The sequence below is a fragment of the Oncorhynchus mykiss genome, chromosome 32 (assembly GCF_013265735.2).
Source record: "Oncorhynchus mykiss isolate Arlee chromosome 32, USDA_OmykA_1.1, whole genome shotgun sequence".
Taxonomy (NCBI): Eukaryota; Metazoa; Chordata; class Actinopteri; order Salmoniformes; family Salmonidae; genus Oncorhynchus; species Oncorhynchus mykiss.
In genome coordinates this window covers 9,000,711-9,020,087 of record NC_050572.1, presented here as the reverse complement: position 1 = coordinate 9,020,087, position 19,377 = coordinate 9,000,711, and the positions used below count along the sequence as shown (strand labels likewise).

Here is a 19,377-nt window from a genome sequence, read left to right as displayed (position 1 = left end):
GTCAGATTTTTCACCTAGTTGGCTGAGGGATTCAAAGTAGCAACCTTCCGCTAGGCTACCTGCTGTCCTTCTGCTGTCCTATAGCACTAGATGACTGCTACTGTATCATTCCATTAGAACGTTCCATCTCATTCCATTAGAACGTTCCATGTTCCATCTCATTCCATTAGAACGTTCCATCTCATTCCATTAGAACGTTCCATGTTCCATCTCATTCCATTAGAATTATAACAGCAGACAGGGAAATTATGACAGCCTGTATTGGCCACACCCTCTTCTAGACTAGACCTTCTATTTTAAGAAATGCCTCGATTTCTATGCTGGCTTTTAACATTAATATTTCAGAAACAATTAGTCTCAGCGTGTAAGTCAGACAAAGGATGAAAAGTAGTTTAAGTATAAAAAATATATAATTTATTTAATTAGAAATAGACAAAAGTGCAACAATAGGAACTCGCTTGTATCTTGGCCAGGTGGTTACAGTGAAAAACAAGTAGGATACAAATACAACAACAACTTACAACCTGGTGTTATTAATTAAACAACAACAACCAGGTACATAAATTATAGTACTAAACTGTACACAGTCTTACAGTATTTACACAAGGTGTATTCGTCAATGCAGAATTTATTTATTTCCTTTGTTCTTTCTTTCCCTTTTTTAAATTAACAGTAAATAATATTATTTACATTCTTCAACCAAGCCACTTTTTTGGTTTTTAGTGTTTTTGGACTAGAGTTTTTTTTTTTACCTTTGGATTTTAGTCATTTTAGTCTCTTTTTGACCATGCTGTGAACGTGAATTTCACGGTCAGACAAAGCTATTTTTTAGGGACCCAAACTCTTACGTTGGACTAAACAAAAAAATATATCAGTGGGCAACAACTAATGAAGTGACTAAATAATGAGAGATATAGGTAACGTCCCCGTCGAAGTTAAAAGACTCAATCATAAACATTTCCAATAGTTTTGTGTCAGGTGTATATAATTATACATATATATATATATATATATATTCACTCAATAATATGCAGATCAGTCGAGGCACATACTAGTAGTATAATATATTCAAACTATTTCTGTATTGCTAATCTTTAACATATGAATATATATATATATATTTTTTAAATGTTATATTCTAACATTTTATGTCAAAATGTGACATTTGTTTGAGTAAGTACCTTCTGCTCATCTGTACACTACCGTGTCATGCTCCTATAACCCTTTAGCAGTGAATATAACTGTATACCTTCCTAAGTGATGTGCTACTTGTCGCTAACATTGATTCCTCAGTGCGTCAGATCCACCCTATAGTATCTCTGTAGATACACAGGCAGACGAGTCAAAGAGCCAGGTGACTTTAGAGCTGCGCGTTTAAAAACCCAAATAAAACTTCAAAACGAAAGTAACAAAAGAAATCCTAAAGAGTCAATCTCATGCTTGAACTCACAAACTTGTTTTCAGTCTCACCACTAGGTAGACATGTCTATGGGTAGTAAGGTAGAGACAGGGGTCCAGGAATTCGAAAAGCTGCCTATGTGTGTGTGAGAGCGATGTGAAGTAGTTTTATCAGTGTGTGTATATGTGTGTGTGTGTGTGTGTGTGTGTGTGTGTGTGTGTGTGTGTATGGGCTGATGTGTTTGTCAGTTTGTTTGGCAGCCATGATGTTTACATATCGTTGTCATAGTCCCCGATCATCCTGCGTGTGTGCGAAGCCAGGAAGATGTCATTGTCTCGTGGGCAGTCGTGGTGACAGGAGCACGTCTTGATGAACATCATCTTGCGTCTGAAGGCGTCTCCCTCGGGACAGTGGAACTCCACCTCTGCGGTGACGGTGCTGTGGGGGGTACAGCAGCGCCCGTCCGTACACACACCACAGAACTTGGGCTTGTAGACCCTCCTGCTGCTGCAGCCTGACAGCTGGAAACGCACGCCTCGCGGGGACTTGGGGGTCCGTACACACTTCTTCCCCCTCTGTGGAACGGAGATGACTGGCGGTTAGTTTAGGATGGGAATAACAACTTGCTACATGGTCTATCGTGCTTAGGGCAGCGTGGGTCTAACCTTTAGTAAACGATAAGGAGCCAAAGACATTCTATGGTCCTGAATTGCATGGCTTCTTGTTTACATTTGTGATGAAAATATATATTATTTATTATAGTATTCACTTATTAAATGTGCTGAGAAATGCCATGTGATATCATCTTATGTCATGCATATATTATAAGCTATATAATATACTTTATAATATATTCCTCTTTTTGTTGTTATACTATATAATATACTATATAATACATTCCTCTGTATGTTGTTATACTATATAATATATAATGTACTATATAATACGTTCCTCTATATGTTGTTATACTATATAATATATAATGTACTATATAATACGTTCCTCTATATGTTGTTATACTATATAATATATAATGTACTATATAATACGTTCCTCTATATGTTGTTATACTATATAATATACTATATAATACATTCCTCTGTATGTTGTTATACTATATAATATATAATGTACTATATAATACGTTCCTCTATATGTTGTTATACTATATAATATACTACATAATACATTCCTCTGTATGTTGTTATACTATATAATATATAATGTACTATATAATACATTCCTCTGTATGTTGTTATACTATATAATATATAATGTACTATATAATACGTTCCTCTATATGTTGTTATACTATATAATATACTACATAATACATTCCTCTGTATGTTGTTATACTATATAATACGTTCCTCTATATTTTGTTATACTATATAATATACTATATAATACGTTCCTCTATATGTCGTTATACTGTATAATATACTATATAATACATTCCTCTCTATGTTGTTATACTATATAATATACTATATAATACGTTTCTCTGTATGTTGTTATACTATATAATACACTATATAATACATTCCTCTGTATGTTGTTATACTATATAATACATTATATAATACGTTCCTCTATATGTTGTTTTACTATATAATACATTCCTCTGTATGTTGTTATACTATATAATATACTATATAATACATTCCTCTGTATGTTGTTATACTATATAATACATTATATAATACGTTCCTCTATATGTTGTTTTACTATATAATACATTCCTCTGTATGTTGTTATACTATATAATATACTATATAATACGCTCCTCTATATGTTGTTATACTATATAATATATTATATAATACATTCCTCTATATGTTGTTATACTATATAATATACTATATAATACGTTCCTCTATATGTTGTTTTACTATATAATACATTCCTCTGTATGTTGTTATACTATATAATACACTATATAATACATTCCTCTGTATGTTGTTATACTATATAATACATTATATAATACGTTCCTCTATATGTTGTTTTACTATATAATACGTTCCTCTATATGTTGTTATACTATATAATACACTATATAATACGTTCTTCTATATGTTGTTATACTATATAATATACTATATAATGCATTCCTCTGTATGTTGTTATACTATATAATATATAATACGTTCCTCTATATGTTGTTATACTATATAATACATTCCTCTCTATGTTGTTATACTATATACTATATAATACGTTCCTCTATATGTTGTTATACTATATAATATACTATATAATACGTTCCTCTATATGTTGTTATACTATATAATATACTATATAATGCATTCCTCTGTATGTTGTTATACTATATAATATACTATATAATACGTTCCTCTATATGTTGTTATACTATATAATACATTCCTCTGTATGTTGTTATACTATATAATATACTATATAATACATTCCTCTATATGTTGTTATACTATATAATACATTCCTCTGTATGTTGTTATACTATATAATATACTATATAATACATTCCTCTATATGTTGTTATACTATATAATATACTATATAATACATTCCTCTATATGTTGTTATACTATATAATACATTCCTCTATATGTTGTTATACTATATAATATACTATATAATACATTCCTCTATATGTTGTTATACTATATAATATACTATATAATACATTCCTCTATATGTTGTTATACTATATAATATACTATATAATGCATTCCTCTATATGTTGTTATACTATATAATATACTATATAATACATTCCTCTATATGTTGTTATACTATATAATATACTATATAATACATTCCTCTATATGTTGTTATACTATATAATATACTATATAATGCATTCCTCTATATGTTGTTATACTATATAATATACTATATAATACATTCCTCTATATGTTGTTATACTATATAATATACTATATAATACATTCCTCTATATGTTGTTATACTATATAATATACTATATAATGCATTCCTCTATATGTTGTTATACTATATAATATACTATATAATACATTCCTCTATATGTTGTTATACTATATAATATACTATATAATACGTTCCTCTATATGTTGTTATACTATATAATACATTCCTCTATATGTTGTTATACTATATAATACGTTCCTCTATATGTTGTTATACTATATAATGGTATTAGTCCATGTATCCACCTTGATGTCCTTCTCTTGCTCCACGTGGCAGGGCCGGATCATACAGATACGGGTCTGCCTCTCCAGCTGGCACCGCTCGTTGTCATTGGTGACGCGGGACGACACGCCCATGCCGCAGGTGGCCGAGCACTCGTCCCATTTGGTGGTCTGGACGATGCAGTTCTCCCTGGGGCTCTCCACCGGGACCGGCCCGTGGGCTGACACCTCTCTGTAGACTGATAGAGGGGAAGAAGAGACCAAGGGGTGAATTTCAGATCCTGAGAGAAGAGGACGGGAGAGGAAAAGGTGAACAGTGGTGAAAGGGGTGAACAAGAGGGGAGGAGAAGCGGGAGAGGTGGTTAGTTTGAACTTTGGTAAAGAGAGAGACAGAGACACTGAGAGAGAGAGCGGGAGAGAGAGACAGAGACAGAGAGAGACAGAGAGAGACACTGAGAGAGAGACAGAGACACTGAGAGAGAGACAGAGAGGGGGAGAGAGAGAGAGAGAGACACACTGAGAGAGACAGAGAGGGAGAGAGAGAGAGAGGCAGAGGGAGAGAGAGACAGAGACACAGAGAGGGAGAGAGAGAGAGACAGACAGAGAGAGACAGAGAGAGTGAGAGGGGGAGAGAGAGACAGAGAGAGACAGAGACAGAGACAGAGACAGAGACAGAGAGAGAGAGAGAGAGAGAGAGAGAGAGAGAGAGAGAGAGAGAGAGAGACAGAGAGAGAGAGGGAGAGAGAGAGGGAGAGAGAGAGAGAGAGTGCGAGGGCGAGAGAGTGAGACAGAGACACTGAGAGAGAGACAGAGAGAGAGAGAGAGAGAGAGAGAGAGATACAGAGAGAGAGAGAGCGAGAGAGAGAGGGAGAGAGAGATACAGAGAGAGAGAGAGCGAGAGAGAGAGGGACAGCATTGTGGAGAAGAAAAATATGTGAGTTTAGCTTTAAAAGAGAGAGAGAAAAAGTTAAGGGGATGTAAAGAGAGAAAAGAAACCCAGACAGAGAGAGAAAATTTAAGAGCTTGTAGGAGGTTAGACTCACCAGCCATGGCTGACTGGTAGGGGTGGTCCTGAGGGCTCTGATCACACACCCACTCCTCACAGCACTTCCCAGGGATCTGAATGCGGCGTGGGTACGGGCAGTCTGGAGAGGCCAGCAGCACGTTGTTGGCACAGGTTGGCACGCAGCCGATCTCTCCGTTCATACAGACACACTGGTGCTTGCAGCTGGGCTGAAAGGTCTCACCACTGCGGTAGATGACCCCTCCCAGGTCGCACGTCTGGCCTTCCTGGGCTGAAACACAGAGGAGGAGACGCCATTTTAGATTTTATATTTCAAAGGCTTTACATTATTAGCCCAGAGATTGCCCGCTTTGGATAATGATAATCTAAGCCCTGACAAAGTCTGCACAAAATATGTAGCAATTTCTACAATAGGAGAGCCAAGAGGTGATCACAGTCTCGATAGATCTCAAAACCTCCTACCCTTTCTTTAATAGTTGACAGGAGAATTCAACTCACCCATGCAGATGCCGTGCTCAGTGTCACTCAGCATTGCATAATCACAGTAAAGCCCCCTGTGGTGGTCACATGGCTCCAGGAGGGTACAGTGCTCGCCGGCTTGCCTGGCACACACCTTACAGCAACCACAGCCATCCAGAACCAGGCTGGTACCAAACGGGCATGGAGGGGGGTCCGAGGGACAGTCACAGGGATCGGAACAGTCCTGGGCCATTGTCTGTAGACGGAAGAAAATATAACAGTCAGAAATGTTAAAGGAAACACGTAGGATAGTGTGAATAACGTGTCTGATATCAGGATTTGTCTCCAGGGAAGATGTGATAATCCACTCAACTTCAAGTCAATGAGTTAGGTCGACACTGTGTGTCAAAGAAGCAGATACTGTTGTAAGTCAGGCTTCTTCGCGTTTTGAGTTAACACCTCACTTGTAATGCATCTTACTGCCACAAGATGGAGACATGACTCGATGTAGCCAAGTCATATCTGGCAGTCATTTCTATGGAGAGTAATGCACTGTGGTATTACAGCAAGTACTAATCTAATCTAATCTATGTAGGCTACTCAAATGCTGTCAAATCTTGATGTGCTGTTTACCTAAATAACTTAGTAGCCTAAATTGCGACATAGGACCTACAATTTAGTGGTAAATTGTTGTTGTCCGATTTTCTTAAATAGTTTTTAATCCATGTTATGCTAACCTTTTATCACTACATGGATTAAAAACTATTTAAGAAAATGGGACAACAACAACTTGCCACTACATTGTAGGTCCTATGTCGCAATTTAGGCTACTAAGTTATTTTTTACTGCTTCTCTGTACTTATGTTCCTTTTAGTAGCAATTAATAAGAAAAAACCCAAGAACATAGCCTATTTGAATCCAATCATTTCAGTAACAGTGACATCCAATTATAACAACCCTACTTTTTCATAACCTTGCATTGTTTACAGAACTGCTGCTGTAGGCTACTTTATAGAGTTGCTATAGGTTACTTTACAGGCTACTTTACAGAGCTGCTGTAGGCTATTTTACAGAGCTGCTGTAGGCTAATTTACAGAGCTGCTGTAGGCTACTTTACAGAGCTGCTGTAGGCTACTTTACAGAGCTGCAGTAGGCTACTTTACAGAGCTGCTGTAGGCTACTTTACAGAGCTGCTGTAGGCTACTTTACAGAGCTGCAGTAGGCTACTTTACAGAGCTGCTGTAGGCTACTTTACAGAGCTGCTGTAGGCTACTTTACAGAGCTGCTGTAGGCTACTTTACAGAGCTGCTGTAGGCTACTTTACAGAGCTGCTGTAGGCTACTTTACAGAGCTGCTGTAGGCTACTTTACAGAGCTGTTTACTGCGAGCCCACACCCCCATGGAATGTTTTAGCTGCTATAACTGCACAATGCGTTCCCAAAGTTTGTACTTCAAATCAACATTTACATGACTAAATAATAAATATGAAGACAAGACAAATCATATGACAATAGCCGGGTGAATGAGAGAGAAAGAATAGGTTATTATTGCATAAAATGCAAAGTGACAAAGTTACATAAATTAATAGATGAAAATCCAGCACTTTATTCACATCTGATACATAAAATCTGTCATATTATATATTAAACTTACCGAGCAGACGATGAGTAGAAAAAGGCACATTCTGGTAATAATTTCCTCAGACATTGTTGCTAGTTTATTTTAACAGCGTGCACACTACAACCCGTTTGTTTTCGTTCAGACAGACAGGAGTTTCCCTTTTCTCGCGCTCTACAGTCAATCGGCTGTGTTGACTCGCTGCAGGGCTCGAGGACTGAGGCACGGAGAGGAGAATCTTTAAATAGTCCGCGAGGCGGGCCGGAGCCGGGGAAACAAGAGTCATGACACGCGACCCAAAGGGGTGAAAATATTTCAATTCCAGATGGTTTTCTTTCCTAATTCCTGAGAGAAGAGCTATTTCTACAGACAATCAATTTACTGTATCATATTTCACCTTTTCAGACACAGGCCCAGCCAAGTGGGAGTTGTTTTATGTCCTAAAGCAGGAACTGACAAGGATGCCTGTGAGTGTTATTTGACATGGACTAAAGGAGAACATTGTTCATTTTGGCCACCGTTCAGACCAACGTAGTCTACATAAAGTGGTAACAGGTAAAGGGGAAAGATTGATAGTAGGATTATGTAATAACTAGGGGTAATAACATGACAAAGAGTACGTCTCAAATGGCACCCTATTTTCTATATAGTATGTAGGAAATAGGGTGCCATTTGGGATGAACACAAAGTATGGACCTTTTGTTTTATCAATATTTTTATTTAATTTATTTATATTTTTAAGCCCAGTCCCCTGCAGGAGGCCTTTTTCCTTTTGGCAGGCCGTCATTGTAAATACGAATTTGTTTTTAACTGACTTGCCTAGTTAAATAACATTAAAATAAAATAAAAACATTTCATATGACACACTGAGACCATCCCAATAGTTACTGTCACCAGGTGATTCCAGGTGATTCCAGGTGATTCCAGGTGATTCCAGGTGATTCCAGGTGATTCCAGGTGATTCCAGGTGACATGCTGTACAGACACACAATAACAGGTAATGGTCACTTGTTTAGAAGGCATCGCTCACTATCTACCAATGTCAGATCTGTACCGTAAATCGTTGTCATTTGTCAAACTTAGCCTTTTCCAACACTGTACCCCTCCTCTTGTACCTTTCTTAGAGGTAGTCTACAGATAGCGCCGGGGCCACAGGGGTCATGACCTTTCTTATATGTAGTCTACAGATAGCGCCGGGGCCACAGGGGTCATGACCTTTCTTAGAGGTAGTCTACAGATAGCGCCGGGGCCACAGGGGTCTTGACCTTTCTTAGAGGTAGTCTACAGATAGCGCCGGGGCCACAGAGATCTTTAACTTGCTTAGAGGTAGTCTACAGATAGCGCCGGGGCCACAGGGGTCTTTAACTTGCTTAGAGGTAGTCTACAGATAGCGCCGGGGCCACAGAGGTCTTTTGCATGAATAGGAAGTGAGGCTTTAGTCAAGGTAGCTTACTGTTTGAAAATGAGCATCAGTTTAACCGTAGAGGACAAACATGGGATGTTCAACTCCAAGACAAACATGCAAAAGCTATCATTTTGAGATTTCATAGAGAGAGAAAGAGAGGGAGGAAGACAGAGAGAGAGAGGAAGAGAAAGAGAGGGAGGGAGAGAGAGGGAGAGCCAGAGAAAGAGAGAGAGGGAGGAAGAGAAGGAGAGGGTGGAAGAGGGAGAGAAATAGAGGAAAAGAGACAGAGGAAGAGGGAGAGAGGAAGAGAAAGAGAGAGAGGAAGAGAAAGAGAGAGAGGAAGATAAAGAGGGAGAGAGATGAAGATAAAGAGAGGGAGAAACAGAGAGAGGAAGAGAGAGAGAGAAACAGAGAGAGGAAGAGGGAGAGAGGAAGAGAGAGAGGGAGAAACAGAGAGAGGAAGAGAAAGAGGGAGAGAGAGGAAGAGAAAGATTGGGAGAAACAGAGAGAGGAAGAGAGAGAGAGAGAGAGAGGGAGAAACAGAGAGAGGAAGAGGGAGAGATGATATGAAAGACTGCCACATGGAGCACAGAGGAATTGACAGGTGTTTCTAAGAACCAGATAGATGTCTGATCTGACATACTATGAAATTTTAACCTGAGCTTATTAAAACCCACATTAGAGGCTAAAGAAGGATGGCAGGTCTGTCATGTTCTCACACGGTAGCATACACATGATTTCTGAAAGTCAAAAACAGCCTGTCCACTCCACTCCTCGCTTGTCAAGTCTTAAATAGGAAACACACATGGGGAAGGAAAAAGTAAATGTTGTGCTTTTTTTCTTTTTCTTTTTTTCTGTCTTGCCCGGACGGCAGCTATTTCCTGGAGCATGCCAACCTCATGACGCTGTGTGTGTCTACCTAAAAAGTCAAGAGGTTCTGTTTGCCCAAACGCCACAGCGAGCACAATAACACCAGGGGTCATATTTGAGAACATAATGAACAAGCTAAATCCGTTTTTGTACCTCTCTCTCTCTCTCTCTCTCTTCCCTCCCTCCAACCAGAGGTGAGAGAACGAGAGGTGCGGGAACCAGAGGTGAGAGAACGAGAGGTGTGGGAACCAGAGGTGAGAGAACCAGAGATGAGAGAACCAGAGTAATGAGAAACAGAGTTGTGGGAACCAGAGGTACGAGAACCAGAGGTGAAAGAACCAAAAGTGAGAGAATCAGAGGTGTGGGAACCAGAGGTGTGGGAATGTGAAAGCAGGCAAAGTGCCTCCTGATCCTCAGAGACTGTCTGGCGAGAGGAAACCATGCCGTGGAAACACGAGACAGGACCAGGCCTCGGAGATGAAACATGTATTATAAGTTCAAAACAGAACCCGTAACTAAGGAGGGCCGTACAAATTTCAAGACTGCAGAGCTGTGGAGTGCCTTGAGGTCTCTAGCCGAGAGACCTTCCTGCACAGAGCTCAGAGCACTGGAGGCTGATGGTTGCAATGTGTGAATTTCAGAGACACCAGCCTCAGTCTAGAGAGACAGCCAGTAGAGAGAGAGAGTTAGGACATGTAACGCTGTTGATACCTCATGGGCAGGACATGGACAGATTCAGTAAATACTACAGAGGTCAGAGAGCTCTAATTCCCTTGATACTACATGGACACTGGGCACGGGACAGAGCCCAGCAGCCAATGATTTTGCATAAAAGATCAACCGGTTGCTATTTATGTACCGTCTACCATGCAACAGGCAAGGACAACATCCAAATCCTGCAACCTATTTAAGAGTAATAAACACCATCTCAACTGGAACAGGTGCAACTAGGAATGATGCCAGATTGCCAGGCAGCAACAGTTTCAGCATCAGCTGCTATTGTTGGAACTCTTGCGCTCTACTATGTGTGTAACCCATGTTTACGATTTGCTTTTTTGTTAACATTCATTGACCACGTCACAAACTTGTTGCAGTACAGTACAGTACAGAGCACAGCTTTCCACACATGACCACACGTAACTCATGTATTGCTGTGGTACCACACATGACCACTAGGAGGCCAGCACCACACTGCTCGAGGAGAAAGAAGGAGGGAGAGACGGGAAGAGAGAGGGAGATGTTGACATATTTGTGTGTAAAGGTGGAACTGTGGTGGATTTAAGCATACATAAGCATTTAAAGTCAGGGAGTAGAGCGTGGGAATAAACAGGCCAGGTATATAATCAACATTAACCCGTTACAATGTGTTGTTCAATGTCTTTGTCTGCACATGACCATAGCATACATGTATATCCCGGTAGGTTTCCTGTTCAAGTTCATTCTTGGCACTAAGGGAGCTAATGGGTGTGGATGTTCATACATTTGGACATATGACCAGTGTCTGGATGTATGACCAGTGTCTGGATGTATGACCATTGTCTGGTAGTATGACCATTGTCTGGTAGTATGACCATTGTCTGGTAGTATGACCATTGTCTGGATGTATGACCATTGTCTAGTAGTATGACTAGTGTCTGGTAGTATGACCATTGTCTGGTAATATGACCATTGTCTGGTAATATGACCATTGTCTGGTAGTATGACCATTGTCTGGTAGTATGACCAGTGTCTGGATGTATGACCATTGTCTAGTAGTATGACCATTGTCTGGTAGTATGACTAGTGTCTGGTAGTATGACCATTGTCTGGTAGTATGACCATTGTCTGGTAGTATGACCATTGTCTGGTAGTATGACTAGTGTCTGGTAGTATGACCATTGTCTGGTAGTATGACCATTGTCTGGTAGTATGACCATTGTCTGGTAGTATGACCATTGTCTGGTAGTATGACCATTGTCTGGTAGTATGACTAGTGTCTGGTAGTATGACCATTGTCTGGTAGTATGACCATTGTCTGGTAGTATGACCATTGTCTGGTAGTATGACCATTGTCTGGTAGTATGACCATTGTCTGTAAGTATGACCATTGTCTGGTAGTATGACCATTGTCTGGTAGTATGACCATTGTCTGGATGTATGACCATTGTCTGGTAGTATGACCATTGTCTGGATGTATGACCATTGTCTGGTAGTATGACCAGTGTCTGTAAGTATGACCATTGTCTGGTAGTATGACCAGTGTCTGTAAGTATGACCATTGTCTGGTAGTATGACCATTGTCTGGTGGTATGACCATTGTCTGGTGGTATGACCATTGTCTGGTGGTATGACCATTGTCTGGTAGTATGATCATTGTCTGGTAGTATGACCAGTGTCTGGTAGTATGACCAGTGTCTGGAAGTATGACCCGTGTCTGGAAGTATGACCAGTGTCTGGAAGTATGACCAGTGTCTGGTAGTATGACCAGTGTCTGGTAGTATGACCAGTGTCTGGTAGTATGACCAGTGTCTGGAAGTATGACCAGTGTCTGGTAGTATGACCATTGTCTGGTAGTATGACCATTGTCTGGTAGTATGACCAGTGTCTGGTAGTATGACCAGTGTCTGGAAGTATGACCAGTGTCTGGTAGTATGACAATTGTCTGGTAGTATGACCATTGTCTGGTAGTATGACCATTGTCTGGTAGTATGACCAGTGTCTGGTAGTATGACTAGTGTCTGGTAGTATGACTAGTGTCTGGTAGTATGACCATTGTCTGGTAGTATGACCATTGTCTGGTAGTATGACCAGTGTCTGGTAGTATGACCAGTGTCTGGTAGTATGACCATTGTCTGGTAGTATGACCAGTGTCTGGTAGTATGACCATTGTCCACAATACCCAGAAATCAGCTTTAGAGTACAATAGAGTGGAAATATACCTGAATGATATATTAGGAAGCCTAATGGGTGAAGATTTGATTGAGGTGACATCTCCCCTGACCTCAACCCTCTGTAAGGTCATCCAACTTGGCTCCAAAACAAACCCTTTGACTCTAACAGAGTTAATTGGTTCCTGTGTTAATAACGAACAGCGTAGACGGAAAAAACATCTGAGTCCCAAATGGCACCCTATTCCCTATAAAGTGCACTACTTTTGACCAGAGCTCTATAGCCTGTGCTCAAAAGTAGTGCACTATATAGGGAATAGGGTGTAATTTTGGACGCCTCCTAGATGTGTTTGACTGGTGTTGATCTCCACTCCGCCTGATGTGTCTGTCTGTACCACTGCACTCTGGTGACTCACACCAGCCAACAGTCAAAGCCTTGAACGCATCGACCACGGACAAAGCACCCAGGTCCCTGCCGGAATTAAGCTTGCGGCCCAAATAGCACCCTATTCCCTACATAGTACGCTACTTTAGACCAGAGCCCAAATTCCCTATATAGTACACTACTTTAGACCAGAGCACTATTCCGTATATAGTACACTACTTTAGACCAGAGCCCAAATTCCCTATATAGTGCACTACTTTAGACCAGAGCCCTATTCCCTACATAGTACACTACTTTAGACCAGAGCACTATTCCCTATATGGTACACTACTTTAGACCAGAGCCCTGTTCCCTCTTTAGTACACTACTTTAGACCAGAGCCCTGTTCCCTACATAGTACACTACTTTAGACCAGAGCACTATTCCCTACATAGTACACTACTTTAGACCAGAGCACTATTCCCTTCATAGTACACTACTTTAGACCAGAGCCCTGTTCCCTACATAGTACACTACTTTAGACCAGAGCCCTATTCCCTTCATAGTACACTACTATAGACCAGAGCCCTATTCCCTACATAGTACACTACGTTAGACCAGAGCACTATTCCCTTCATAGTACACTACTTTAGATCAGAGCACTATTCCCTTCATAGTACACTACGTTAGACCAGAGCACTATTCCCTTCATAGTACACTACTTTAGACCAGAGCCCTATTCCCTACATAGTACACTACTTTAGATCAGAGCACTATTCCCTTCATAGTACACTACGTTAGACCAGAGCTCTATTCCCTTCATAGTACACTACTTTAGACCAGAGCCCTATTCCCTACATAGTACACTACTTTAGACCAGAGCACTATTCCCTATATAGTACACTACTTTAAACCAGAGTCCTATTCCCTACATAGTACACTACTTTTGGATATGTTCCCATTTGGAGTGCAGGCCCAGGTCTACTGTTCAGCCACTGCTCTCAGTGTCCACCGCCCTTGTGAGTCATCCTAAGTCTACACTTTTCAAATCCTTTGGAAGCCGTTGGCTGTTGAAAGCCTTCAAAGAACCTTTACTTATTGACGCATCGAACACTGTGGTAGGTCCCAGTCAGATAAACAAAAAATATTCCCTCATTACTTACAGCGATGTGAGACACGTCGACATCCTACGAGATTCATCTGCGTTGGGTTAGGTTGGGTTGACTCTCTCTCCCCCTCGTCTCATATCTCAGGCAGGCAGCAAAGTGTGAGGGCCAACAGGGCTTATCATCAGGGAGCTTCTTGGACCTCCTGTGGAGAAGAAGAGATGGAGGGCAGAGTTTAGGACTGAATGGCACCCTATTCCCTATATAGTGCACTACTTTTGACCAAGGCCCAATGTATGTAATAGTGGAATAGGGTAGTGCACTTTGTAGGGTATAGGGTGCCATTTGGGACTCACTACCAGGTCACGACCACCACACAGTCAACCTCCCTTTCACACTCTTATCTCAGCTGACTCACATTTCCTCCATGCCTGATGATCTCACTTGTTAGTGAAGCTGACCTCACCTGTTAGTGAAGCTGACCTCACCTGTTAGGGAAGATGACCAGCGTTAGTAGAGGAGGAGTTGGCCAGCGTTAGTAGAGGAGGAGTTGGCCAGCGTTAGTATAGGAGGAGTTGGCCAGCGTTAGTAGAGGAGGAGTTGGCCAGCATTAGTAGATGAGGAGTTGGCCAGCGTTAGTAGAGGAGGAGTTGGCCAGCGTTAGTAGAGGAGGAGATGGCCAGCATTGGTAGAGGAGGAGTTGGCCAGCGTTAGTAGAGGAGGAGTTGGCCAGCATTAGCAGAGGAGGAGTTGGCCAGCGTTAGTATAGGAGGAGTTGGCCAGCGTTAGTAGAGGAGGAGTTGGCCAGCGTTAGTAGAGGAGGAGTTGGCCAGCGTTAGTATAGGAGGAGTTGACCAGCGTTAGTATAGGAGGAGTTGACCAGCGTTAGTAGAGGAGGAGTTGACCATCGTTAGTTGAGGAGGAGTTGGCCAGCGTAAGTAGAGGAGGAGTTGACCATCGTTAGTAGAGGAAGAGTTGGCCAGCATTAGTAGAGGAGGAGTTGGCCAGCGTTAGTAGAGGAGGAGTTGGCCAGCTTTAGTATAGGAGGAGTTGACCGGAGGAGTTGGCCAGCGTTAGTAGAGGAGGAGTTGGCCAGCGTTAGTATAGGAGGAGTTGGCAAGCGTTAGTATAGAAGGAGTTGACCGGAGGAGTTGGCCAGCGTTAGTAGAAGAGGAATTGACCGGAGGAGTTGGCCAGCGTTAGTAGAGGAGGAGTTGACCGGAGGAGTTGGCCAGCGTTAGTAGAGGAGGAGTTGGCCAACGTTAGTAGAGGAGGAGTTGGCCAGCGTTAGTAGAGGAGGAGTTTGCCAGCGTTAGTAGAGGAGGAGTTGGCCAGCGCGGGAGGGCGGAGTGCTCTTCAGCCCAGAGCATAGCTGTGTGATCGGAGCCTGTCGGACAAACTGATTACGTCGCTGTAACTTTCCCGCTGAGATTAACAGAAAGTTGAGGTGGGCCACGTCTCGTTCTGTGGGGGGACGCTATTCTCTGGTCAAAAGTTGTACACCGTAAAATGAAAAGGTGCTGAATATGTTTGGTGTATTTTATACGTGGGCTTTGAGACAGAGGGCCAATCAGAACTAGTGCAATGCAAAACAACATTTATTCCCACATTATTACATTTAATTCTGTTTCATAAAGAAAACAGTGTTTTATTAATTCAGTAAATTGATGTATGTGCGGTACATCCTCGCAGAAGGTCTTTACCCCATACATATCTGGATCACAATGCGATTAAACAAAGACTTGGCAGTTCTTATTATCTTACCTGAGAGGCCCTACAACACGAAACTACTTGAATAACAAGTGAAAAGCAGTGGGAGTTGTAATCTACTAGTCTAGTTGGAACAACCAGGCAGACAACAACAACAACAACGATGTCATTCTACCTGAGGCCCCTTGTCTTCACACCTGACCCCCAGCATGGTTCCACCCAGCCTCTGACTGCCAGCCAGCCAGACAGTCAGCCAGTCAGCCAGCATTTTCTACCTGGGCGATAAAAACATCTCCCTTACCATGGATCAAGCCTCTAGTTGCCTCTCTCTCTCTCTCTCCCTCCCTCCCTCCCAGACCCAGACAAACCCCTTTGAACTGGCACACCAAATTTATGTCAATATTATTCTAATTGAGTCTGAACTGGACAAGGTTGCAAACACAGGACTCAATCAAAAAAAATACAGTAAGCCAGGGGATTTAGTTACTGCTGAGGTGATGTAATTGTGTCTTTTCTCACCCAGTGCAGGAAGGTGGGTCTCCTTCTCTTCTCCCGGCCGCTCCAGACGTTATTTCAAACACTTTAATCTACATGATACACTACTATTTAATATTTTCCAGTCATTTTCCCGCGGGACAGTTGCCCTGCTGTGAAACCTCCTTGCACTGTAAAATGCGTCCCAAATGGCACCCTATTCCCTATATAGTGGCACTACTTTTGACTGGGGGGGGGCTCCCGAGTGACGCAGTGGTCTAAGGCACTGCATCTCAGTGCTAGCAGCGTCACTTTAGACCCTGGTTCGATTTCAGGCTGTATGACATCCGGCCGTGATTGGGAGTCCCATAGGGCGTCTCACAATTGGCCCGGCGTCGTCCGGGTTTGGCCTGGGTAGGCCGTCATTGTAAATAACAATATGTTCTTTAACTAACGTGACTAGTTAAATAAAGGTTAAATAAATAAGTAAAAAACCCATAGGGCTCTGGTCAAAAGAAGTGCACTATGTTGGGAATAGGGTGGGACTCTTGTTCAGCATTAGTGTTGTCCTCCCATTCCAACCAACCTCAAATCCCGTGACATCAAAGTGAAGCCGTGGAGGTGCTGGAATGAAGCTTTGCCACTTGATTTCCTGCCAAATGAAAACAGGGCTTCCATAGGCGTCTCCCCACCGAAAAGTTGATCCTCCTGGGAAAGGATTGTTGATGACGGTGCTGCTGATGGAAGTACCTGTTCCCATATCACACCCGCCGGCGCCATCACAGAGAACACGAGAGTGATGACAGGCACGTACTGTACCAGAAAGTCTGCACCCCCTTCAAGTTGTGAGTTTCATGCATTTAAACATTAGAAATACAAAACTGAAATATCATAATTGGATACATTTCCATCCCCTTCAGATAACACTGGTAAGGGTAGACAGAGTAGAAAGGGGCCTGTTGGTAAGGGTAGAGTAGAAAGATGGTGGAAGCAAGATTGGCATAGATTTGGCAATATTTTACCATTCTTTTATTGGAATTTCACCCCTTTTTCGTGGTATCCAATTGTTTTTAGTAGCTACTATCTTGTCTCATCGCTACAACTCCCGTACGGGCTCGGGAGAGACGAAGGTTGAAAGTTATGTGTCCTCCGATACACAACCCAACCAAGCCGCACTGCTTCTTAACACAGCGCGCATCCAACCCGGTAGCCAGCCAATGTGTCGGAGGAAACACCGTGCACCTGGCGACCTTGGTTAGCGAGCACTGCGCCCGGCCCGCCACAGGAGTCGCTGCAAGGACATCCCTACCGGACAAGCCCTCCCTAACCCGGACGACGCTAGGCCAATTGTGCGTCGCCCCACGGACCTCCCGGTCGTGGCCGGTTACGACAGAGCCTGGGCGCGAACCCAGAGTCTCTGATGGCACAGCTGGCGCTGCAGTACAGCGCCCTTAACCACTGCGCCACCCGGGAGGCCCATTTTACCATTCTTAATAACGAAACTGTTCAAGCTGTTCAAGTTCTTGGGGAGCATTGGACAGCAATCTTCAAGTCATGCCACAAATTCTCGATGCCACAAATTCATCCTCCCAATATCCTCACATCTTTCTCCTTCATCCTCCTCCATCATCCTTCCATTATCCTCCTTCATTCTCCATCATCCTCCTTCATCCTCCCACTATCCTCCCATCATCCTCCATCATCCTCCCCATTATTCTCCATCAACATCCTCCTTCATCCTCTCATCATCCTCCTTCATCCTCCCATTATCCTCCTTCATCCTCCATCATCCTCCCATCATCATCTTTCATCCTCCCATCATCCTCCTTCATCCAGCCCCATCATCTCATCCTCCTCAGAATCTGATTACTTTTGCCTAAAAGAATGGCCTCCCTCGAGGAGACCTGCTGGGGTTACGAAAGCACCTGGTTTTTAATGAGGTGAGGTGGACGTTCTAAAAATAGAATTCAGGGAGGGCCTCCTACTCCCCTCCCCTCCTGCCTCCATCTCCTCCCCTCCGCTCCCGCCCCTACCCAGCCGCTGGCTGCCTGCATTCCGTCTCTGCTGCTTCTCCCTAAGGATGTTGTTTTGAAGTCTCTGGTACATTCCTCACACGCTTGGCCAGCCTCAGTGTGTGGTCCAAATGGTACCCTATTTCCTTTGTAGTGAACTACTTTTGACCAGAGACCTATTGCTATTCCCCACTACATAGGGAATAGGGTGGAATTTGAGACAATACCTTACTTATAACATTTTGCCTCTTTTTCTCTCTACCCCCATTTCCTTTCCTCTTCTCTTTTCCCCCCTTTACCTCTCCCTCCTTCCTTGCCTTAAGAATGTTTGAGAAGGACTCTTTGTCCCATAGCTGTGGTTAGCTGGTGTTCTGTAGCATCGTCTGGTAATATTGGGCACCAGGTACGTGAAGACAGTTGACTCAACATAGCATAGAGTCCTGTCTTTAGTTCCAGTTTTCCAGAACCGTTAATTCAGTATCTGTAGACTCTTCACCTGCAGAGATCCCCATCTCATATTGAATATTGGCTTATTACAGAGTTCTTCCATCTTAATATAAACAGTACTGGCAGTGTTCTTCCATCTTAATATAAACAGTACTGGCAGTGTTCTTCCATCTTAATATAAACAGTACTGGCAGTGTTCTTCCATCTTAATATAAACAGTACTGGCATAGTTCTTCCATCTTAATATAAACAGTACTGGCATAGTTCTTCCATCTTAATATAAACAGTACTGGCAGAGTTCTTCCATCTTAATATAAATTGTACTGGCAGCTATTTCACTGCAAATACCTGTTATGCAAAACCTAAACACTTTCCCAACAATGGCGGTTTCCTTGGGCGCGGAGAAGGCATTCGACCACGTTGTTTAGGACCAAACTTTATACAAGTTAGCAACAACCAAAATCCGCA

The 19,377-nt window shown here is 42.2% G+C and overlaps 1 protein-coding gene across 3 annotated transcripts; it reads right to left on the bottom strand.

Annotated features, from left to right (window-relative positions):
- Positions 1-618: 618 nt before the first annotated feature.
- LOC110487879 (CCN family member 2) lies at positions 619-14,441 on the bottom strand. 3 transcript variants are annotated; one of them, XM_036971530.1, is made up of 5 exons: positions 14,324-14,441; positions 6,077-6,293; positions 5,598-5,849; positions 4,579-4,835; positions 619-1,974 (listed from the first exon to the last, which is right to left on the bottom strand). In XM_036971530.1, exons 2-5 carry the CDS (start codon positions 6,288-6,290, stop codon positions 1,669-1,671), a joined length of 1,029 nt encoding a protein of 342 aa, XP_036827425.1. In that variant the 5' UTR covers positions 6,291-6,293; positions 14,324-14,441; the 3' UTR covers positions 619-1,668. The 3 variants fall into 3 exon arrangements, with proteins under 3 accessions (XP_036827425.1, XP_036827423.1, XP_036827424.1); XM_036971528.1 differs by lacking the exon at positions 14,324-14,441 and adding an exon at positions 7,691-8,060; XM_036971529.1 differs by lacking the exon at positions 14,324-14,441 and adding an exon at positions 7,691-8,045 and having other exon boundaries at positions 4,579-4,793.
- Positions 14,442-19,377: the final 4,936 nt, after the last annotated feature.

Bases quoted from the DNA above. Each gene is read 5' to 3' on its own strand.
- LOC110487879 (XM_036971528.1), bottom strand. From the start codon at position 7,744: ATGTCTGAGGAAATTATTACCAGAATGTGCCTTTTTCTACTCATCGTC. The intron at 5,850-6,076 runs GTGAGTTGAATT...TCTGTGTTTCAG, and splicing joins TGAGCACGGCATCTGCATGG to CCCAGGAAGGCCAGACGTGC. The intron at 4,836-5,597 runs GTGAGTCTAACC...CTCTTCTCTCAG, and splicing joins CTACCAGTCAGCCATGGCTG to GATCTGAAATTCACCCCTTG.